This window comes from Drosophila grimshawi, unplaced genomic scaffold (assembly GCF_018153295.1).
Source record: "Drosophila grimshawi isolate 15287-2541.00 unplaced genomic scaffold, ASM1815329v1 contig_44, whole genome shotgun sequence".
In the NCBI taxonomy this organism is placed as follows: Eukaryota; Metazoa; Arthropoda; class Insecta; order Diptera; family Drosophilidae; genus Drosophila; species Drosophila grimshawi.
Window position 1 is genome coordinate 6,117,899 of NW_025063240.1, and position 18,257 is coordinate 6,136,155.

The window sequence follows — 18,257 nt, forward strand, 5'->3', positions numbered from 1 at the left end:
CTGTTTGCTGTTAACGATCTTTGCGGCTGGTTTTTGTTGTTCTTGTTGCTGTTGTTGCCAACGAGGCCTCTCATGGCGCGCAAACTTAATGCTGTATATATATACATATTTTTATGTGTTATTTATGTACATAGGCAAAAGCTCTCCATGTCCGCATTTCAAACTAAGAAGAGCTTTCGCTAGCTTGCAAAGAGAGTACCGGTTCACAAGCTTAATGGAACTCAAGCTTGCTCATAAGCTTGTTTTTGTACGTTTTAAAGCTTAAATCAGTGCTTCTACTGCCCATAAATTATTTGAAAACACATCAAGTTTAAAGTTGATGTATTGGAAAACTGTATTTCAGTCGAACCTTAAGCTATATAAGTAAAAAACATTAACAACACAGTTAACTTCAATAATATTCAATTTCGGAGCTGTCACGATCATGGTTTATCAAGTAGTCATAAACGAAACGGGTAAGAATCGTGTTCATATTACGAATTGTTGGGAAGTGCAAATTGTCCAGATTGTCAGCAGCTGTATGCCATACTTCTGGATAAGTATGGGGCACTATATGCATCACTGGCACGCCTAAAAATTATGATTAACATTGTGGTCCAAGTTCCATCAATACGACTACGAACCCTCCTCGAGAAACGGATAGTGATCGTCTTCAATATCGCTATCGTGATCCTTGAGGTTGTGGAACAACTGATGGCAATCGGTAAGCTGACCTGCTTTTTTCAGCTGCTGTTCAATATTAGCCATGAGCTTGTGCAATAAATATGTATTATCATAGTGGCTCATATAGATATGATTGGGTGCACCAATTAGGTTTAAAGTGATAATCAACTCCTATGGATCGAAATCGGATAAGCATAGGTTGAAATACATTCATTGCAACTTACAATACTCTTCAGTGGTATGGTTTCTTCGAGTGCAAACCGTCGAGATCCATTCAATGAATTTGTATCTTGCGTCTCGTCCTCAAAGGACTCGTGTCCGTCAAAGAAAGTCAGCTAATAGAATAAGTAAGTCTTCTTATGCATAAGAAATAAAAACAAATAAAGAATAAATACCTACCATCAAGCCAATATCTTTCCGTTTTGAAAACTCTCCGGTCAGAAAAGTTTTCAAAGATTTGGCAATACTCAGAAGAATAGCACAGGAAACGGCTCCATCGGTGGCACCAACATAAAATGCATTCGATTTTGTGAACTTCGAGTCGTAATGACAAGAAAGCAATATGAAATCGGACGCCTCCATATTTATAATACCCAGAACATTGGTAAATGGGATCTGGTCGAACAACTCATCGCGCACCGCAGCAAAACCCAATTCCTGCAGCTCTTCGATAAGAAAATTCAATACCTCTGAATGTCCAAAGCTGCCAGGCCATCGAGGTTTTAATATCTTGGCTAGCGTTGTATTGAAATACTTCTCATCACTGATAAAAATCGGTGTAGTTTCCTTCCAAAACCAAATATAAATTCCATAGTTGATGAGCAGAATAATAATGCTGGCTGCAAATACAATTAGAATTATTCGTGGTGACATTGATTGGGATGAAACACGTCGTAAATTTGACTATAAACTAACATTCAACATCATGTTTGACTTCCTAATGCACTCAAAATGTGTGTGGAACAAAAGCATTCGACACAGTGTAAAAAATATTACTTGTATACAAATATATGCAGATTTTTAGGAACAGATTCAATACTCTTAGTAATTTTTTAATATTTTTTCTTTCATGCATGAATTTTCAAAAATGTGAAAATTGCTAATTATTTTTGTAGATTTTATAATTAAAGTAATATAGCAGATATAAATGGCTGGTGTAGTTTACAAAGGTTATTTTTCCAAGCCTAAAGCAACAGCAACGAAAAAATAAAGTATTATCTTGAAAATTTGAATTTTTATCTATGGAACTATTTAAAAGACTTCAATGACAATTTAGTTGTTAATATTTGTATTATTATAATATATAAACAAAATTATTAGCAACTAGCTAGTTCGTCTCCATCTATCACTTATTGTTAAATTTTGTACCCTTTCCAAAACTTCGGTGCCATTGCTGGCCACAGAATGCACTTGACCAATTAATGCGGTTGCATAACTCGACCGGGCCAAGTTACGAGTCTTAACCACTGCCACGCGATGCAGTTTCTTTGATCGGAACTCGTCCCGTGAAATGGTGCGGAGGCTGGAGCCTTCGTGCCACAGTCGCTTGGTTCGCGATTGACTCTTTGCGCCCGGTCCGCAGCAGGGAAAGTGCCAGATGCGTTGATCCTTGCCAAAGTGATCGCCTTCGCTGAGCGTTTGGGGCAGATCATGGTGCAGGGTCTCCGGCAGAAACAGGGCCAGAATACCACCAATAATGCCCAGGCCGCCCAGCGTGTTCAGCATCAGCGAGAGGGATAGGTGAGATAGATAGATGACCGGCGGCGACAGTAGCATGGCCACAAAACCCATGGTGTGTATGAAGGCCACACCCTGCGCCCGCACCACCGTCGGCAGCACCTCGGCCGCCCACTGCAGGCCAATGTTATAACAGACATTGGCAAAGAAGCGTCCGGAGAGGGCAGCTGCTAAAATGTAATGAGAGTTGCTCAGATTGGCTGCCAGCAAACTGAATATTCCACTCAATGTGGTGTAGGCAAAGGCACACCAGCGACGTCCAAAGCGATCCAGTGTCAGAATGACCAGCAGATCTCCCGGCACCTCTGTGGCACACGCGATCGTAAAGACAACGAACACATTCTCCTTATCGAGTACCGATGCGGCTCGAACATGTCCATCGTATATCAGCGAAATGCTCATCCAAATGAAGATCATGAGCAGCATATAGCGGGCCAGGCGAATACGCTTGAATATCGAAAAGACCGTAAAGCTGCGACCCTCAAACTCCTCCTTGTAGAACTGCTCGCAGCCCTCGCGAAATTTCTTCCACAGCGCATTGGACACAATGCGCTTATTCCGCTGTGCAACACTTTGAAGTAACACAATTGCCTGATCGATCTTGCCCACAGAGACCAGCCAGCGCGCCGACTCGGGCAGAAAACAATAGGCACACAGAGCAATACCAATGGGCAAGGCGCCCACAAAGGCAAAGGTTCGCCAATCGCCCAAGTATAGGGCCATCCACGGTATCAGCATGGTGCAGGGTGAGTAGAACACCGCCAGCGACATGTTGCCAACAAATGTGCGATACGTAGGACCCACATACTCGAGAACTGTGGAATAAATATTGAGACATGCAGGGAGCAGAGCAATCGCGCTTACCCAGTATATAGATCATTGTGAAGCAAGTATCGAAGGAGGCACCCACAAGAAAGCGTGTAATGGCAAAGGTCAGAAAGCTGTTGCTGAATGCTGTGAATAAGCTGCCGAACAGGGCCAAGGAACAGCTACTGACCAGGGCGGCCAAACGACCGCAATGATCTGCAAAGTGTCCATAGAACAAGCAGCCCATAACGGATCCCAGAAAGAAGATCACTTGGGCATAGGTGGCATAGTAATCGTTATCGCAAACCCAGCCAAACTCCATCGATGCCGTGTGAAATGGTTCATCGCGACTAAAGACATAACCCTCCCGGCAGGGTATTTTGGGCAGTGAACTGTTTATGAGCTCGCTGCGATTTTCGGCCTTAAAAACAGCCGTATAGTTGACATCATACATCTGGCAGCGACTGTAGCTGCCATCTGACTCCTTGGGTATGGAGAGACTCTTGCGTTCCTCCTCGCTCGGAATGAGCGTGAGCCCATGGACGAAACAATAATAATTTTGTGGCGGCAACGTCATAAAGATCTGGCTAAGATACACAAAGGCGGCAATAAAGCAAAATGCTAACATTAGCGCAAACAGTAATTTCTGAAAGCATCCAAATTCGCCAATTTCCGGCAAAACATCATCAAAGTCAACAAATGGTTCGCTGTCGCTAATGAATAACTTAGGCTTGGGCGCTGATCTCGTCTCTTCCACAGAGGAAGTGCTGCTTCGTTCATAGGGGCTCCTAAAATAGGGCACATCTGTCGCATAGTGACTGGTTTGCTGACCCCTATCAATTGTGATGGCCCCTTTTTGTTTTGTCTGTCGACTTTGTGCTGAATATAGTTTCAGTGCTCTGATTTATATTACTTTCGTAATTCAATACTCACTCAACGGCAGCCTTTTCATTAACTTCCATGGCGGTCTGGCGAACAGGGTTCTGGCTAAACAATAACGTTTAAAAGTGACAACAAGGCCTATTGTGTTTTGAAAGATTCATTCTTCATGTGATTAATCAGTTTTCTGGGCGATTGACTTGTAAGAATTCAGCAATTCTAGCAATGTGGGACTATGTGATTTAATTTTTAGCAAAAGTCATTACTTCTGTTCTGAATAGGAATAGTGCAAAAATTGCGAGAGATACTCGTATTTAGTGAACTAGAAATTCTAGAAAATCAGTTTATTCAATTCAATGAGATGTGAAAATTAGATTAGAGTCTCTTATATATCTACATATCTATTACATATGATTCACTATTCACTATTCGATTACTTGATCTTTGACTGTGCAAGACTCACTGTGCAATGCTCACTGTCATTAGCAGCGTCTTATCGGCGCCACTGATTAATCATTAGTCACAATTGGAGCCAACATCAAAAAATCAACGAGTCATTAACCTTACAATGTGAAATCGTTTTCCTGCTGCCACTTTCTCAATCTCTCCTTCTTTTTCTGCTGGCCTAAAGCCAAGTAAATGGATACAGTGAACACTTTGTGTTTGTGGTTTATCATTTAATTAAATCAACGCACAGTTGGTGGCACTTGCAGCCGAGCAATTGACCAAGCGCAGATATTGCGTATACGCGGCATGGAAGGCGACCACCCATAGTGTGACTTTTGCATATCAATCTCTTCACTGCCAATGCCAAAAGCCGCCTGTTGCTATTTGGCCAAGAATATGTTTGTTGGTCTGCGCATGCGTTGTTAGCACCCAACCCACCTTGGTTGCAGGAGCGTCTTAGGCCATTTCGAAATTCATTCATAAAATGCCGCCTGTTGTTCGAAATGTTGACCATATTCTGGGTTCACAAATACAATTCGAATTAGTTCTGGCGCGACTTTCAAAGGCAACGGTTGAACGGCTCCGGCAGTTAACGGTTTCAGCGCTTTCAGCGGTTTCAGTCACGCATAAATATATACGGGCGATTACTCGACATAAATCAGCGTCATAAATCTGCGTGCGTTGTATATGAAATTAAGTGTCAGTGTCCAAAGATAAGCACTAAATGACGGTTCACAAAATATCCTAGGAAAAAAAAAACTCAGCAAGAAATAAAACAATAAATAAATTGCTGGCGGCACTCTGAGACAAACCACAAAAAAAAAAAAAAAACAAAAAAACAAACAAAAACTAAAAGGGACAAAAAGTAATGTGAAAGTGGCGGCTGCCGTTACACAAACTTCTACAATTTCCTCTAACGCTTTCGCTTATACTGATGCAGCATGTTAATGCCTAAGGAGTTGCTGAAATAACATCCCTCAATAAAACGAAGAAAACTAAAAGAATGGCCATACTCGAGTCCTGCTGCTTTTGGAAGACCGTGCGCAAAGGCAGCTATGCCTGTGCATTTTATACGCTGGTGGGTAATCAATTAAGAGACAGTTGACTTTTCAGTCCCACACTTAGAGAAGATAAACAAAACGCTTAAGTAAAGCAAGAAGAATACTGAAATATCATAAGAGCGCGATAACAACACATAAGCCGAAAGCAAAAGCAGCGCATGCAATCCAGCGATAAGCGATAAGCTAAGTGAAGCCAAGCGAGAACCTTAACAAAAAAAAAAAAAACAAAAAAAGACAATAAAAAATATGAAGAAAACAGCGCGAATCATCGTATAAATCGAGCTGGGCAACTGAAAGGAGCAGTTTATCAAGAAAATACGCAACACGTGCAGTTAAGCGAGACTTGCAACAGAATAACAAAGTAGGGATTTTTGCGATTGATTTTTGCGATACAAATGCATTTCCAAGGAACTTTAATTACCATAAATAATAATTGCGAAAGTAAAAAATCCACTCAAGCGCATAACAAGTAAAAAAAAGAACAACAAAAATGAATAAAGAATAAAACAAGGGTATTGTAAATTAGAAGTGCCAACAAACCAATTAAAAGTGGAACACTTCAGTCTTCTTCTTCCATTCAGCCGAAATAAACCTTCAAATGCCAAGCTTAAATTTGAGTTTAAGACAATTGTTGGTTTACTTAATTGAAATATTGATTCGAATGAAAGTACTCATCCGTGCCATTCAAAGTTGCATAAGCTGCCACACTTAATTGATTATATTTCTTCTTATTCTGATCATTATTTTCATTACAAGACTGTGAGCTCAACAATTATTTAAATACGCCAAAAGGTCGCTTGTTGATATAATCTTTTAATTTGCATTGCTGATTCTCATCTTACAGATCTACTTTGGATTGTCCACGCTTATGTTTACGGTCTATCTGAAGGAGGAGCAGGCATTTCTGCTTGGCCAGCGAAAACAGCCGCTGGGTGAGAGCATATTGGAGAAGGGTGATGTAACTATTGGTGAGAGAGAGAGTGATAGAGACGTCGTGGCATAAAGTAAGCCACACCAAACTCAACTCAGTTGATTGACATTTACTTATTGCAGTAACTGTGATATTCAACGTGTTGTTTTTGTTTTGCTCAACGCTGATGGTTTTGTCATCCGTGCTGTTGATTGTGGGACTTCGAAATGTGAGTGGTGTACACTTTCCTTACTTTGGGAGAGTATACTATTCATAGTAAATATACCATTTGCTTTGCAAACTTGCAGAACAAACGTCAATTGCTATTGCCCTGGATAGGTTTAATGCTCTGCGATTTACTGATTGAAATTGCCCATCTTGTCCACCTGTCACTCTCGGGTCGTGTGATTTTCGATCCAATAGTCGGTTTCATATTCACCATAGACTTCTTTATCCTCTGCTTGAATGTGAGTGCACTTCCCATTCACGTTTCATTCATTTCCGCCAACTAATTTGCTTCAAATGTATTCATTTCAAGCTTTACTGTTTGCTCTGCGTCATATCGCAGTATCAGGCCTATCGCCTCGAGCGTGCCGAGCAGCGACAACATCCGGCTCTATCGGTGAGTTCCTGTTCAGAGTTAACACAATCGACCATCACAGACAAACTCTATTACATTCAACCAAAGGCAACGGTCGTCTACACAGCGCCCACGAAGCTGAGCAAATCGAAGCGACAGTTGCTGGCAGCTGAAAATGCGAGCGGTAAAGGTAAGCGACAACCACATCGAATGCTCGCAGCAAGTCCTTTGATTACGTCACAAAGACCGACCAACTGTTCAACCATCACCGAGGAGGAGGAGCAAATGCAACAGTGCTGCAAGGCTGCAGCCTCTGGTAAGTACAAAATCAAAGGACAAAGAGCCTGTTATTGAGCTCTACACTTTTCAGCTGTCAATGGCAATGTCGACTGCGGTCAAATCTCAGAGAAGCCCACCTCCAACTCATTTAATGCGGATGCCTCGATGGGTGGCAACCTACCAATTATTACGTTAGACCCCGACACACTGGAATGATGCGGTTGCTATGCGCTCCAGTGACAGTCTCCTATGTGCCATTAACAGTTGCACAACAATGTATTGGATACACTCGAAATAGACATATTTTTAAATGCCCTTTCAAAAGTAAAATTCTACGCAGCACTCACTCACTCACAGTTTTTTTTTTTTATTCACTAACAATGGCAACATACATAAATTCATTTGCAGAGGCAATGGAGTGGGACTGACAATGATTTTAGGGGATTACGAAGAAATTCGTATCAATATTTTTGGATATTATATCAATGAAATTTATAGATTGCAAAAAGTGTACAAAGGAATATTGAATAATAAAGTTTGTCCCTCAAGAAACCATTTTGGCTTGCTTTTGTTGAAATTTACCAGAATCTTTTAAAGTATTAAATGAAATGTAAAAAGTCCTAGTTATCTAAAGTATTTAAGGACCTAACTTAATAAATGTAGTTATGCGTTTAAAATGAAGTTATATTTATTTTTTCTTTAGTGACTTAACAATCCCGCAAATAGCTCGAGGTGCCAAAGAGTCCACCGGCTATAGAGACCACATAGTATGAAAATGTTAATGCAACCTAAGAGACTTAATTAACTTTTCTCGACTTCCGTACAGCATTGAATTAAATTTAACAAAATTTAAGGCATAGCAATTTGCAGCAATTAATTAAAAACATTACATTAAATCGAGTAAAAAAAAAGTGAATGAAACGCAGCTTGACAAATTACAGTGAAGGTTGAGATTAAATAGAGTCCATCCATCCAAAGGATTTACTGTTTACCAGCCCGTGGAAACGCTTGATTAACGCGTTGACAAGCACAGTCATTAAATTAAATTTAATCACTATTTTAGATCTCTCTCTATCTATTATTAGGAACCTTAACACCTACAGGGTTTAATTACAAAGAGAACAGAATGTGAGTGGAGGGTGTATAAGAGGAGAAGATGTGGGTGTACATATCACATGTGCATGCCACAGCTGTGCAGAGTGAGATAAAGAATCAACTATATTTGCTGTAGCAAAAACATTGTTTGCACAGTGTTTCCAACGAGGCACTTAAACACTGGGAAATCCAACAACAGTCACATTAGCCACTTAGCCAACATCTTATTAGCTAGTAAAAATCGAAATTTGTGTGTAAATATCAATACAGCTGTCATATAATCTGAACAAAGAGCTAAGTTATCAGCCATCGTCCAGGATCTGGCAATCCCATCAAAAATTGGCACTTAATGGATTTTGAAGTGCAAAAACAAATATGTTCGTTATACTTTTGTTACATATGGAAAAAATGGACATGAGTTAAATTAAATTAAAATTGCAAAATTGCACGAGCTTATTTATTTCATGAAAAAAACGACATGTGGAATGTGGAAAAACAACGCTTTTGTTATTTTTAACAAGCACAAAATATGCATTTTATTTAACTTTCTGACAACCAGTTTTTTTTTTACAAAAACAAGAATTTTCAATTTTTAATTTACCATTCAATGTAAATTCATTGAGATTATAAGAGGTAGTTGAGTTTGAGTTTTTTTTATTCTTATTTAATTAATATATTTATTACTATTAATATTTCTGTTCATTTTTACTTTTAACATACTTTCCTGGGCTTTAGCAACATTTTCTGGTCGATAATTAGAGCCATGTTTTTGTTTGCTCTTACATTTTTATTATTATTAAATATTTGGCAAAATATCTACATATATTTCACTGATAGCAGTGGTGTGTTTTTTCTGTCAATATCCAATTAAAGTGAGAAATTGTATTATCCGCAAGGCTGATATTTATGCATAGCTCTACAACAAATTTTTGATGCGTGCAATAAATTTGCATGTAAATTTCATTGCGCGATTCGTATGTGATATGAATTTGAAATGTAATCGACCTTATGCATACAGACTACCTTTTCCCTAGATTTCTATTCCAATTTCCATTTTTTGCAGCAACTTAGGTCCAGTAACATTTTAAAGTCTGCCTGGCTGGCTGCCAAGGCGCTTAGTAATTGCATTATTAGGTTCTCACAGACTGCACATTTAATAATTGATACTAAGCACAGTTATGGCTTCTGCTATAGAAGTAATGCACACTTAAGTTAAGTGTAGAAATGTTGTCTAATTGCTGTAATGACAGCCACTTTCGTGGGTGTAATGAGTTTTCCATTAGTGCTCACAATATTTTACTCTGCCAGCCGAGATATCAGCGGCCGCATAAGTGAAAATCCAATTACTATACAAGTGAATTTAAGTATATCCCCACATACTGACTCACACACACACACACACACACCCACATTCCCAGACAGCTGCCAACTGCCATTGTCCTTGAGTAAAGTTTGAAGAAAAAAAAAAAAAGATGAGAATAATGTTTGGCTTGTAGTTTGTGGTGCAGGCATTGTCCACATTTCGAGATAAAGCAAACTATTTTTGCAAAACTAGCAGCCCATCAGGCAGAAGCACTTACACAAGTGGATAGAACTTGGCATCATATCATGTACGGTTAAATTATTTTGGCCAATCATGTACATAATGTCAGACAATTTATGAAGAGCCTCTTTAAATTTGCTCACGTATTACAATGTTGACAAATTTAAGGCAAACCAGCCACGCTTTGGTTGCTCCCAAGGGCTGCCAGAACTTTGGCTGCCTACTTCTTGATTTATTGCATATGACAACTGAGCTCAGTTATATGTATTTGAAGGCATTGCCGAGCGGCAAATATCCTCTACCCTTCACTTAACGGCTTGGCCCCGGCAATATGCATATATTCACAATGGCTGTTTGTCACTTGCTTTATTGCACAGTGTTTACGCAGCGGGTGGCCTGCGGCATTAGGAAAATCGACTTGAAGTTTATAGTACTCAAACGTTTACGAGCTTGTAGATTTACGAGCCTGCATGTTTGAGCACATGCTAATAAAGCGGTGTTTAAGTAATGACATACATGCCAGGCACTCAATAGGAAAATTAGCAAATAAAATGAGACTGATTAAAACAAAATACAGCAAGAATAGATTAAGGTTCGAAATGAATTCAGATTGCGCTGTGAATGGGTATTAAATATTGAGGCAGAGTGCAATTATAAATATAAATGATAAATATAAATAAATTTACATTGCATATTAATAAGATAAGTATAAGCTTAGTCGAGCGCTTTTTAATTTCGTAAGCCTGTTTGTAAACATTCATTTGCGTAAGTGTTTTTCGAGTATTTTCCGTAATTCATAAATATGTCTTATGTGTTTGCTCTGGAAAATTATTGATTTAAATTTAAGTTATTATTTAGCAATAGCTCCTGCTCACTGTGCATTTTTACATTACAAGCCGATAAGATATGTAAATTTACTATAAATTAGGTTGTGTTTTAACAAATTTGTAGTAGATTTACAGAGCAGCGGCTCGACGCGAAACAGGGTATTTCGAAGGCTAGTATTGTTTGTTAATTTCATAAGCTGTTTTGTAAATATTAATTTGCATAAGTATTTTTGGAGAATTTGCAGTAATTCATAAATATTTATTATGTGTTTGTTCTGAAAACAAGACGCACACAGGTCACATTTTATGCCAGGATATTCGCTTAAAATTTATAATGTGACTGGCAAAAAAACAATTTTAAGTGAGAAAAAAACCTGTGCTATATATCGGCATATGAATAATAAAGGCACATTAAATACTTGATTGCAAGCTTGGCTGTTAAATGCTATTAGGCAGATTAAAATTGCTAACATTTAACGGACGGAGAGTGGCATTAAAGCCTGTTATTATATAATAATTAATAATAAGCGCAAACTAAAACAGCCTACAGAAATTGCCATCTGATAAGTCTCGGGCGAAAGAGAAGCTCAATTGAAATGTTGATGCATTGGCAGAAAAATTCATGAGACACAGCCACAAATGAGAGAATAATTGGCAGTCATTTACATAATTCAAAAGCCGGACTAATTAGGCTTCAGTCGCCGCAGCATTAGCATTAGCGTTTAATCAGCATTTCGTAAGGAGTCCGTCCTCATTTGTCAGCAATAAACCCAAGACGGCATTTCTGTGGCTAAAAGGAAAACATCAATCAGCCAGGTTTGTCAAATGCTGTGTGAAAATACAATTTAGAGTGTTGAATGTTGAATGTTGAAGATACTCGATTGCCATGGAAATCGTGTGTACTAAATAAGCCAGATTTACTCATTGTATGAAGTAATTCATTGAGTTTAACATTCAAAAGGAGTGAAAACAAAAATAATGACAGATACCCTTTAGGCCTTTCGAAAAAGGTTAAAAATCATTCCGGTAAACAAATAAAGGACCCTTTTTGCGTGAAGTATTCAATTTAATTATCATCATTGTAACAACAATAATAATATCGTTCTTTCATTTGGTTTGTAAACAGCATTCGAGTGCCAGACAAACCAAAGGGCCCATTTAAATTAATAGTATGTGTTTTACATCGCAATTAGAGCTAAATGACAATGTTTAAAACAGTGCAAACTCGAAGCGCACTGTTTGTTTAATTTAAGCTCGTATTTGATTAGAATGTTACAAAATTGTATGTATTGCGTTTCCAGGACTACAGCTGCCATCCCCATGATGCTCGCAATTCGTACATGAAAATGGAACACTAAATAAATTAATGAAAATGCACAAACATATTCAGAGAAATATGTGTAACTAGCAATATAAAGGAAAATGCCACTTATTTTAAAGTAAAAACCCACTTGAAGCAGATAAATTCTTATTGTAGCATTTCATTGTCGAACATTTAAATTGTTGTGAAATAATTTTCTTAAATATTCGCTAGAGTTCTGCAACTGTGAAAAGAGGGCTTATGTCGCAAGCAAGCAATACACAATGCTATTTGCATTTGAATGAAATGCAGACACACTGAAATGATACACGGCATCCACAGGAGAACAGTCCTTTTCCACGACTCCTCTGCCGGCACAGCCAGCTTGTTGATGTTTCATCACAACGTTTTCATTGCCATTTTCATTGTTCTTGATTTTAATTCGCTGTCAAAATTTGTATTGTCTGAAGCTACACTTGATGGCTGTTTACAGAAGTATATACACACTTACACACTTGCACACCCACTCACTTATACACAGTTAAAATACAAGTCAGGTTAGCATTGAGTTCTCGCCTCGGCTGGCAATCATTTTGTATTGCTCAATATTACATGCTTTAATATTTTAAATGATAAATCGGGGTTTTCGTGTGTAAAAAAAACGCGTTTCTTTAGCTTAAATCGGCTTGATAATTGATGGGCTTATACATGAATATTCATTTTGTTGACAGAAAATAAAACAACCTGTCAATCGAATCAACAGAAATGTTTATCTCTTGTGTATAAATCGCATTTCCTTCTACACAAATATTTTGGATGAAAATGTTAAATTGCCGCATTTAACTCAGTATTATCTTTTTGCGGAAATGAATCTGTGCTGGGAATACAATTGATTTCGAGAATTTCTCATCATTTATAACCCTGGCGCATGTCTAATGCGCTTTATACGTCCATTGGGTCACATTTGATGGCCCACTTTCGGGAATCCATTAGTTTAAGTCAAGTTCCATAAGCAAACAAGCATAACCAATATACTTACTTGTTGGCATTCGATGTGCATGTTAAATAATAAACATACGACTATTACAAATAGCGTCACGCACAGCCTCTGCCATCAATCAATGCGAAATAAGGTTAAATAAAGGCTCCTTCATTGATTTCCGGATCGGAGCAGCCAGCAAAATGCACAGGCAGATTTGTTCTGTCAAGGCAACAAGCAGGTTGAGCCCCAACTGTAAATAATAATTAACGGCCTTAATAAAAGACCATCCTCATGCTCTACTCAAAAGTATGAAAACCATAATCACGTTGTGCAATTGCCCACTTCTCCTTCTGCCCCTCTGTCAAAATGTTTTCATGCTTAATTAAAAGCCTATTTGATTTGCATATTAACCACGAGAAGTTGGAAAAGAGCCCGGGGCGTATTATTGGTCCATGATGGACTCGTGTCAGAGGCTTTAACAAAATTAATTAAGTAAGTGTTTGCTATTGTTGTTCACTTAAGAGCTGATGTCCTTGTTGTAGCAGTCGCAACTAAATTATATTTCTTTCACTAGTAGCCTGTTACCGACATTAGTGGAAAACTCGTGTGTGGCAATAGTTTTCGGCAAGTTTATTTACACTGGCTTTTCCTATTTGCTGGCATCGGTGTATTCAATTTTAGTTTGTCCAAAACTGTTTGTAGAAAATTAATTAGAAAATTGTCTTCTCATATTCAAATAGCCTTACTACATATTCAAATTGTTCTTATGACTTACATATTTGTGCAATGCTGCCTTTTGATTCGCAAACACAATATTTGGTCAAAGTATTTGGCAAAATTCTAATTTTATTTGCTAATATGTGTATTTTTACTGTCGCTATGGATTCTTATTTAATATGTATATGGATACTTAAATAATAATGGATTAACGCCCATATTTTCCTATTTATCATGCTTTTACCAGGTTACATTCGCCGAATTCGTTCGTTCGACTTCCTCTTGTTAAGGTCCAGTAATCAAAGGAATCGAATTACATACCTTTGATTATATACATGTGTCTGTACAATTTATCGCAAGTGTTTCTGGGGTCGTAGAGTGATAGTGAAATAATTATGATAATTGCAACACAATCTTAATTACACTTTACTCGTATGAAATTAAGATAACAATTTAGTAACAAGAGAGAACGTTCCTGTCGGGCGTAAGCGGCCAAGAAATACCGTCCGGTTTTGCCTTTCAAATTGCGGTAAATATAAGCCTTTGTAAAAAAAATTTGGACGAATATCTTAGTAATCTACCTTCCACGTTTCGTAACGATATCTGTTGAACTGGGAGATAAACTATGATCGTTTTTGGGAGCGGGATTGGGCGTGCTCCACATTTTTTCCCCGAATTTTCGAAGGGTATTACTAGCAATATTCCTTTCAAATTGTTTGACTCTAGCTTTTAATTGTGTGAGATATGTGGTTTTATTTACGATTTACCCTAACAGATGTTTTTATTCATCTCTTAGGAGAGTTACCAGCAACATACTTTTGAAAACTTGATGACTCTAGCTTACAAACTGTTGAAGATGTTCGTCGAAGTTTTTTTAAATGCCGATCCTTGAAGAACATTGCCAACAATACCATCCAAATTTGGTGACTGTAGCCTTAAAATTGTGATAGTGGGAGATATGTGGCTTTATCGATTTGCAATTATCGATTTTATCGATTTCCTAGCTCCCTAGTGGACGTAGCACTCAAATTTTTACACTTTGTCTAAAGCGGGCACAGACCAGTATATGTTCCAAGTTCCAAGTCTCTATCTCTAAGGGTGTCGGAAAAAGTTGCGTTCATACAGGCAGACAGACAGACGGACACACGGACGGACGAACAGACGGACAGACAGCATGACGGACATTGCACTAAACTAATTTACTATGATAACCTCGGGATTAAGGTATAAAAATTCAAATCCGGCAAAAACTTTCCACATTACATTGGAAACACAATTGCATACACGGATCAGGAATTTCAACGCAATGCAATTAAAAACTACTGAAACTGTGTGCATAATTGAGTTTTTTGCAGCATTGTATCTATGGCAAAAATTTGAAACACATTGTACAAAGGTGTTAATCAGTGTATTTGCATTGGCATTGACATATCCAATGGGTTTTTCCTGGCATTGGCATTGATTGAACATTCGACAGAAAAACTTTATTGCACACAAAATACACAGAACGACATGTGTACTCAACCCGTTATTGTTGGTGTCGGTGTCGGTGTTGTTGTTGTTGTTGTTGCTGCTGTTGTTTTTGCTCTAGTTGCAGAGGTAAAACTGAACAAGAATACATAACTGCTGTGCCAGTGCCATTCTGTGTTTCCAAAGATTCCTTGTTTTGTGTACACATCACAGGCTCGAAATTCTTTGCACACCAATCTAACAAATTGTTAGGCTGTGTGTATGTGTGTGTGTGGCTGTGTGTATGTGTGTGCGTCTGTCAAATCAATGAAAACCCGGTGAGTCTACAGCAGAGGACCAAAACAGAAAATGTCAAAACTTTATGTCAAGCATCACGCTCAACTGCAAGAACCCAGGAGGCAGTTGGAAAGTTGATTTGTGTCTGTCTTAAAGTGCTAAAAAGTTATAATACCCTGTACTTATTGTAAATGGTCTTAACAGGCAGTCAAAACATTTCCCAACCTTTAATGTAAATATACATTTTTGTTTTAATCTAGTTGAGTCTGAGTCTCTTACTATCTGTCAGATCTCAAATGCTAGACAAACAACACTTTGTAGTTTGTTTTTCAAGTTTGCCATTCATATTTTTGTTTTTGGATTGTTCTATCTTTTATATGGAGACTTAAACATTTTTTGTTTTCCCAGGTTGGGGAAAAAAACAGCTGGCGAAAGCAAAAATACAAACAATACGCGTAAACCCCAGAATTAAAGTCATGGCAACCCTTTATCAACACCCAAGGCGAGTGCTTATCAGTGTGCCTCATCTTACTGCCTGCCAGCTGAGTTATAAATGCTGTTAAATGTTGAAACAGCTTTATCCGTGCATATAGCCCAAAGACACTCACACATATGAAATCTAATAAAAAAAAACCTTCAAAAATGGCTTCTTATCTAATCTAATGGTTTTGAGTTAACGCCAAGGGACATAGGACAGAAGCGCTTGGATCAAGCTGGTTTCCATCAATGCAAATATTTGTTCAGGCCCTTCTGGGAAAAAACATAAACAGAACAAGTAAGAGTGCTGTAGTCAAGTGAGCTCGACTAAGATTTACCCTGAACCCAGCTGTTAAATAGATTCTACAACTATTGGCAAATAATCCCTATAGTAAGTTTTGCGCCCAAATGTGAGCAGATCGTCAAGTGCACTCATTTCTTATAGCAAGCTCAGGCTCAGGCTCAAGCGCGAACTGATCCTAGCTGACTGGCAACAAACACGTACATATACATAAATACATACATACATGTATACATACACACAATCGTAACGGGGTAACGGGGGTCTGCAGAATACACACAAAGACATATTGACGCGCGCGTCGATTATCGTGTCATCTCTTTCTCACACATGCGCTCGCATATTGATGCATACAGAAAATGCTTGCGGCTGCTGATAGAAATGACATTAGTATGAGGATATATTTTCGACTATAACTTGGGTGGTAACTTCTTAACTGATATTGATGGAATTAAGGAAGTTGATCAATAATATGCATATGAATATTCTGTATAAATTAGAAGATTTTGCCTTTAAAATTGTAGCATTTATTGGCATCGAATATTGAAATGTATCGATAATCGAGAACCTGAGGCAGTTATCGATCAAATAAAGCAAACTTGATCTGCCCCTGGTATACGAGAATCCATATTCCAAATTTGAAGTCTCTAGCTCTTATAGTCTCTGAGATCTGCGTGTTCATACAGTCGAAACAGACGGACAGACGGACAGGCGGACATGGCTATATCGACACGGCTTTTGACCCTGATCAAGAATATATATATATTTTATTGGGTCGGAGATGCTTCCTTCTGCCTGTTACATACAGTTGCACAAAACATTATACTCTTTTTACCCATTTTTAATGGGTTCAGGGTATAAAAATGAAAAAGCCGAAAACCAAAACAGGCAATGCTTTTGTTTTGGTTACCCAGCAACGTGCTACAAGATACATTTTAATTTGCCTTAAAAAAAATATGTTGACTAAGAAAAATGATTACATTCTTGTATTTCAATTGTGAGTACTTCAAATTCAGTACAATTTCGTGAGCCAAAATTCATAAAGTAAATAATAATTTCATTTATTTTAATTTTTTATTATAGTTATGCTTGTTCCATTTCATCTGCAGCCCCATTTATGAAACTTTAATGTTCCATTTATTTTTGTGAAATATGCTGCATATATTCAAGCTAAACCACAATAAATGTACTGTGTCCAAAGCCGCTTAATAAAAAAATATGGTATGTAATCATTTGGGCCACATTTAAAATCAATTTGAAATGCCATTTAACATGTTTATTTGTCGCAGCTTATAACTGAAATGGGCTCGCTCTGAAGAATAATGGCTGCCATTAAATTGTCCATAACTCAATAACAAATCAATCATACGCCACGTTGTGCAAGAATAGCAATTTCTTATTGTTAAGTGCTTGGTACATTTTAAAATCGCATTAAAGAATCCACAAAGCTGCCATTTAAAGTACTAGAGGACCGAACAATAAAACTTTGCAATATTATGGAAATTATAATGTGAAAAAACTACTACAAAACAAAGTTTTCAGTCGTGCGACCATTTTACATAAGTGAATTCGCTGTGTTTGGCGCTTAAGCACTACTTAATCAGAAATCAACATCTTAAAATTATTACACAATTTTTCACCTTTAATTGAATTGAACTCAAATTTAAACGCTGTCGAGCGAGTGAATTCCATGCAGTTAGTCAAACGTTCAGAAATAAATCATTCCTGAATGCAATTGAACATGCTGTTAATGTGTTCAATTCGGCAGATTATTACGAAATATTCAGCAGAGACGAAAAAGAAAAAAACAGAAACAGAAACAGAAACGCAAACGAAAACAAAACAGTAACAAATTCATCAATCAACATCAGATTAAAGCAGCTGTGACCTGGCTTAAAGAAGGCAC

The 18,257-nt window shown here is 37.9% G+C and overlaps 3 protein-coding genes across 4 annotated transcripts; 1 reads left to right on the plus strand and 2 right to left on the minus strand.

The window, feature by feature from the left end:
• Positions 1-289: 289 nt before the first annotated feature.
• Positions 290-1,550, minus strand: LOC6558765 (glutaminyl-peptide cyclotransferase). Its single transcript, XM_001985083.2, has 4 exons — positions 1,063-1,550; positions 888-998; positions 624-834; positions 290-570 (listed from the first exon to the last, which is right to left on the minus strand). Exons 1-4 carry the CDS (start codon positions 1,534-1,536, stop codon positions 392-394), a joined length of 975 nt encoding a protein of 324 aa, XP_001985119.2. The 5' UTR covers positions 1,537-1,550; the 3' UTR covers positions 290-391.
• Positions 646-7,918, plus strand: LOC6558768. Of its 2 annotated transcripts, none has more exons than XM_032738004.2 (7): positions 646-703; positions 6,439-6,562; positions 6,648-6,733; positions 6,813-6,971; positions 7,043-7,126; positions 7,193-7,400; positions 7,455-7,918. In XM_032738004.2, the coding sequence occupies exons 2-7, from the start codon at positions 6,463-6,465 to the stop codon at positions 7,577-7,579; spliced, it is 762 nt and encodes a 253-aa protein (XP_032593895.1). In that variant the 5' UTR covers positions 646-703; positions 6,439-6,462; the 3' UTR covers positions 7,580-7,918. The 2 variants fall into 2 exon arrangements, with proteins under 2 accessions (XP_032593895.1, XP_001985117.1); XM_001985081.3 differs by lacking the exon at positions 646-703 and adding an exon at positions 5,360-5,611.
• On the minus strand, positions 1,920-4,202 carry LOC6558766 (organic cation transporter protein). Its single transcript, XM_032737970.2, has 3 exons — positions 4,141-4,202; positions 3,265-4,086; positions 1,920-3,215 (listed from the first exon to the last, which is right to left on the minus strand). The coding sequence occupies exons 1-3, from the start codon at positions 4,157-4,159 to the stop codon at positions 1,987-1,989; spliced, it is 2,070 nt and encodes a 689-aa protein (XP_032593861.1). The 5' UTR covers positions 4,160-4,202; the 3' UTR covers positions 1,920-1,986.
• Positions 7,919-18,257: the final 10,339 nt, after the last annotated feature.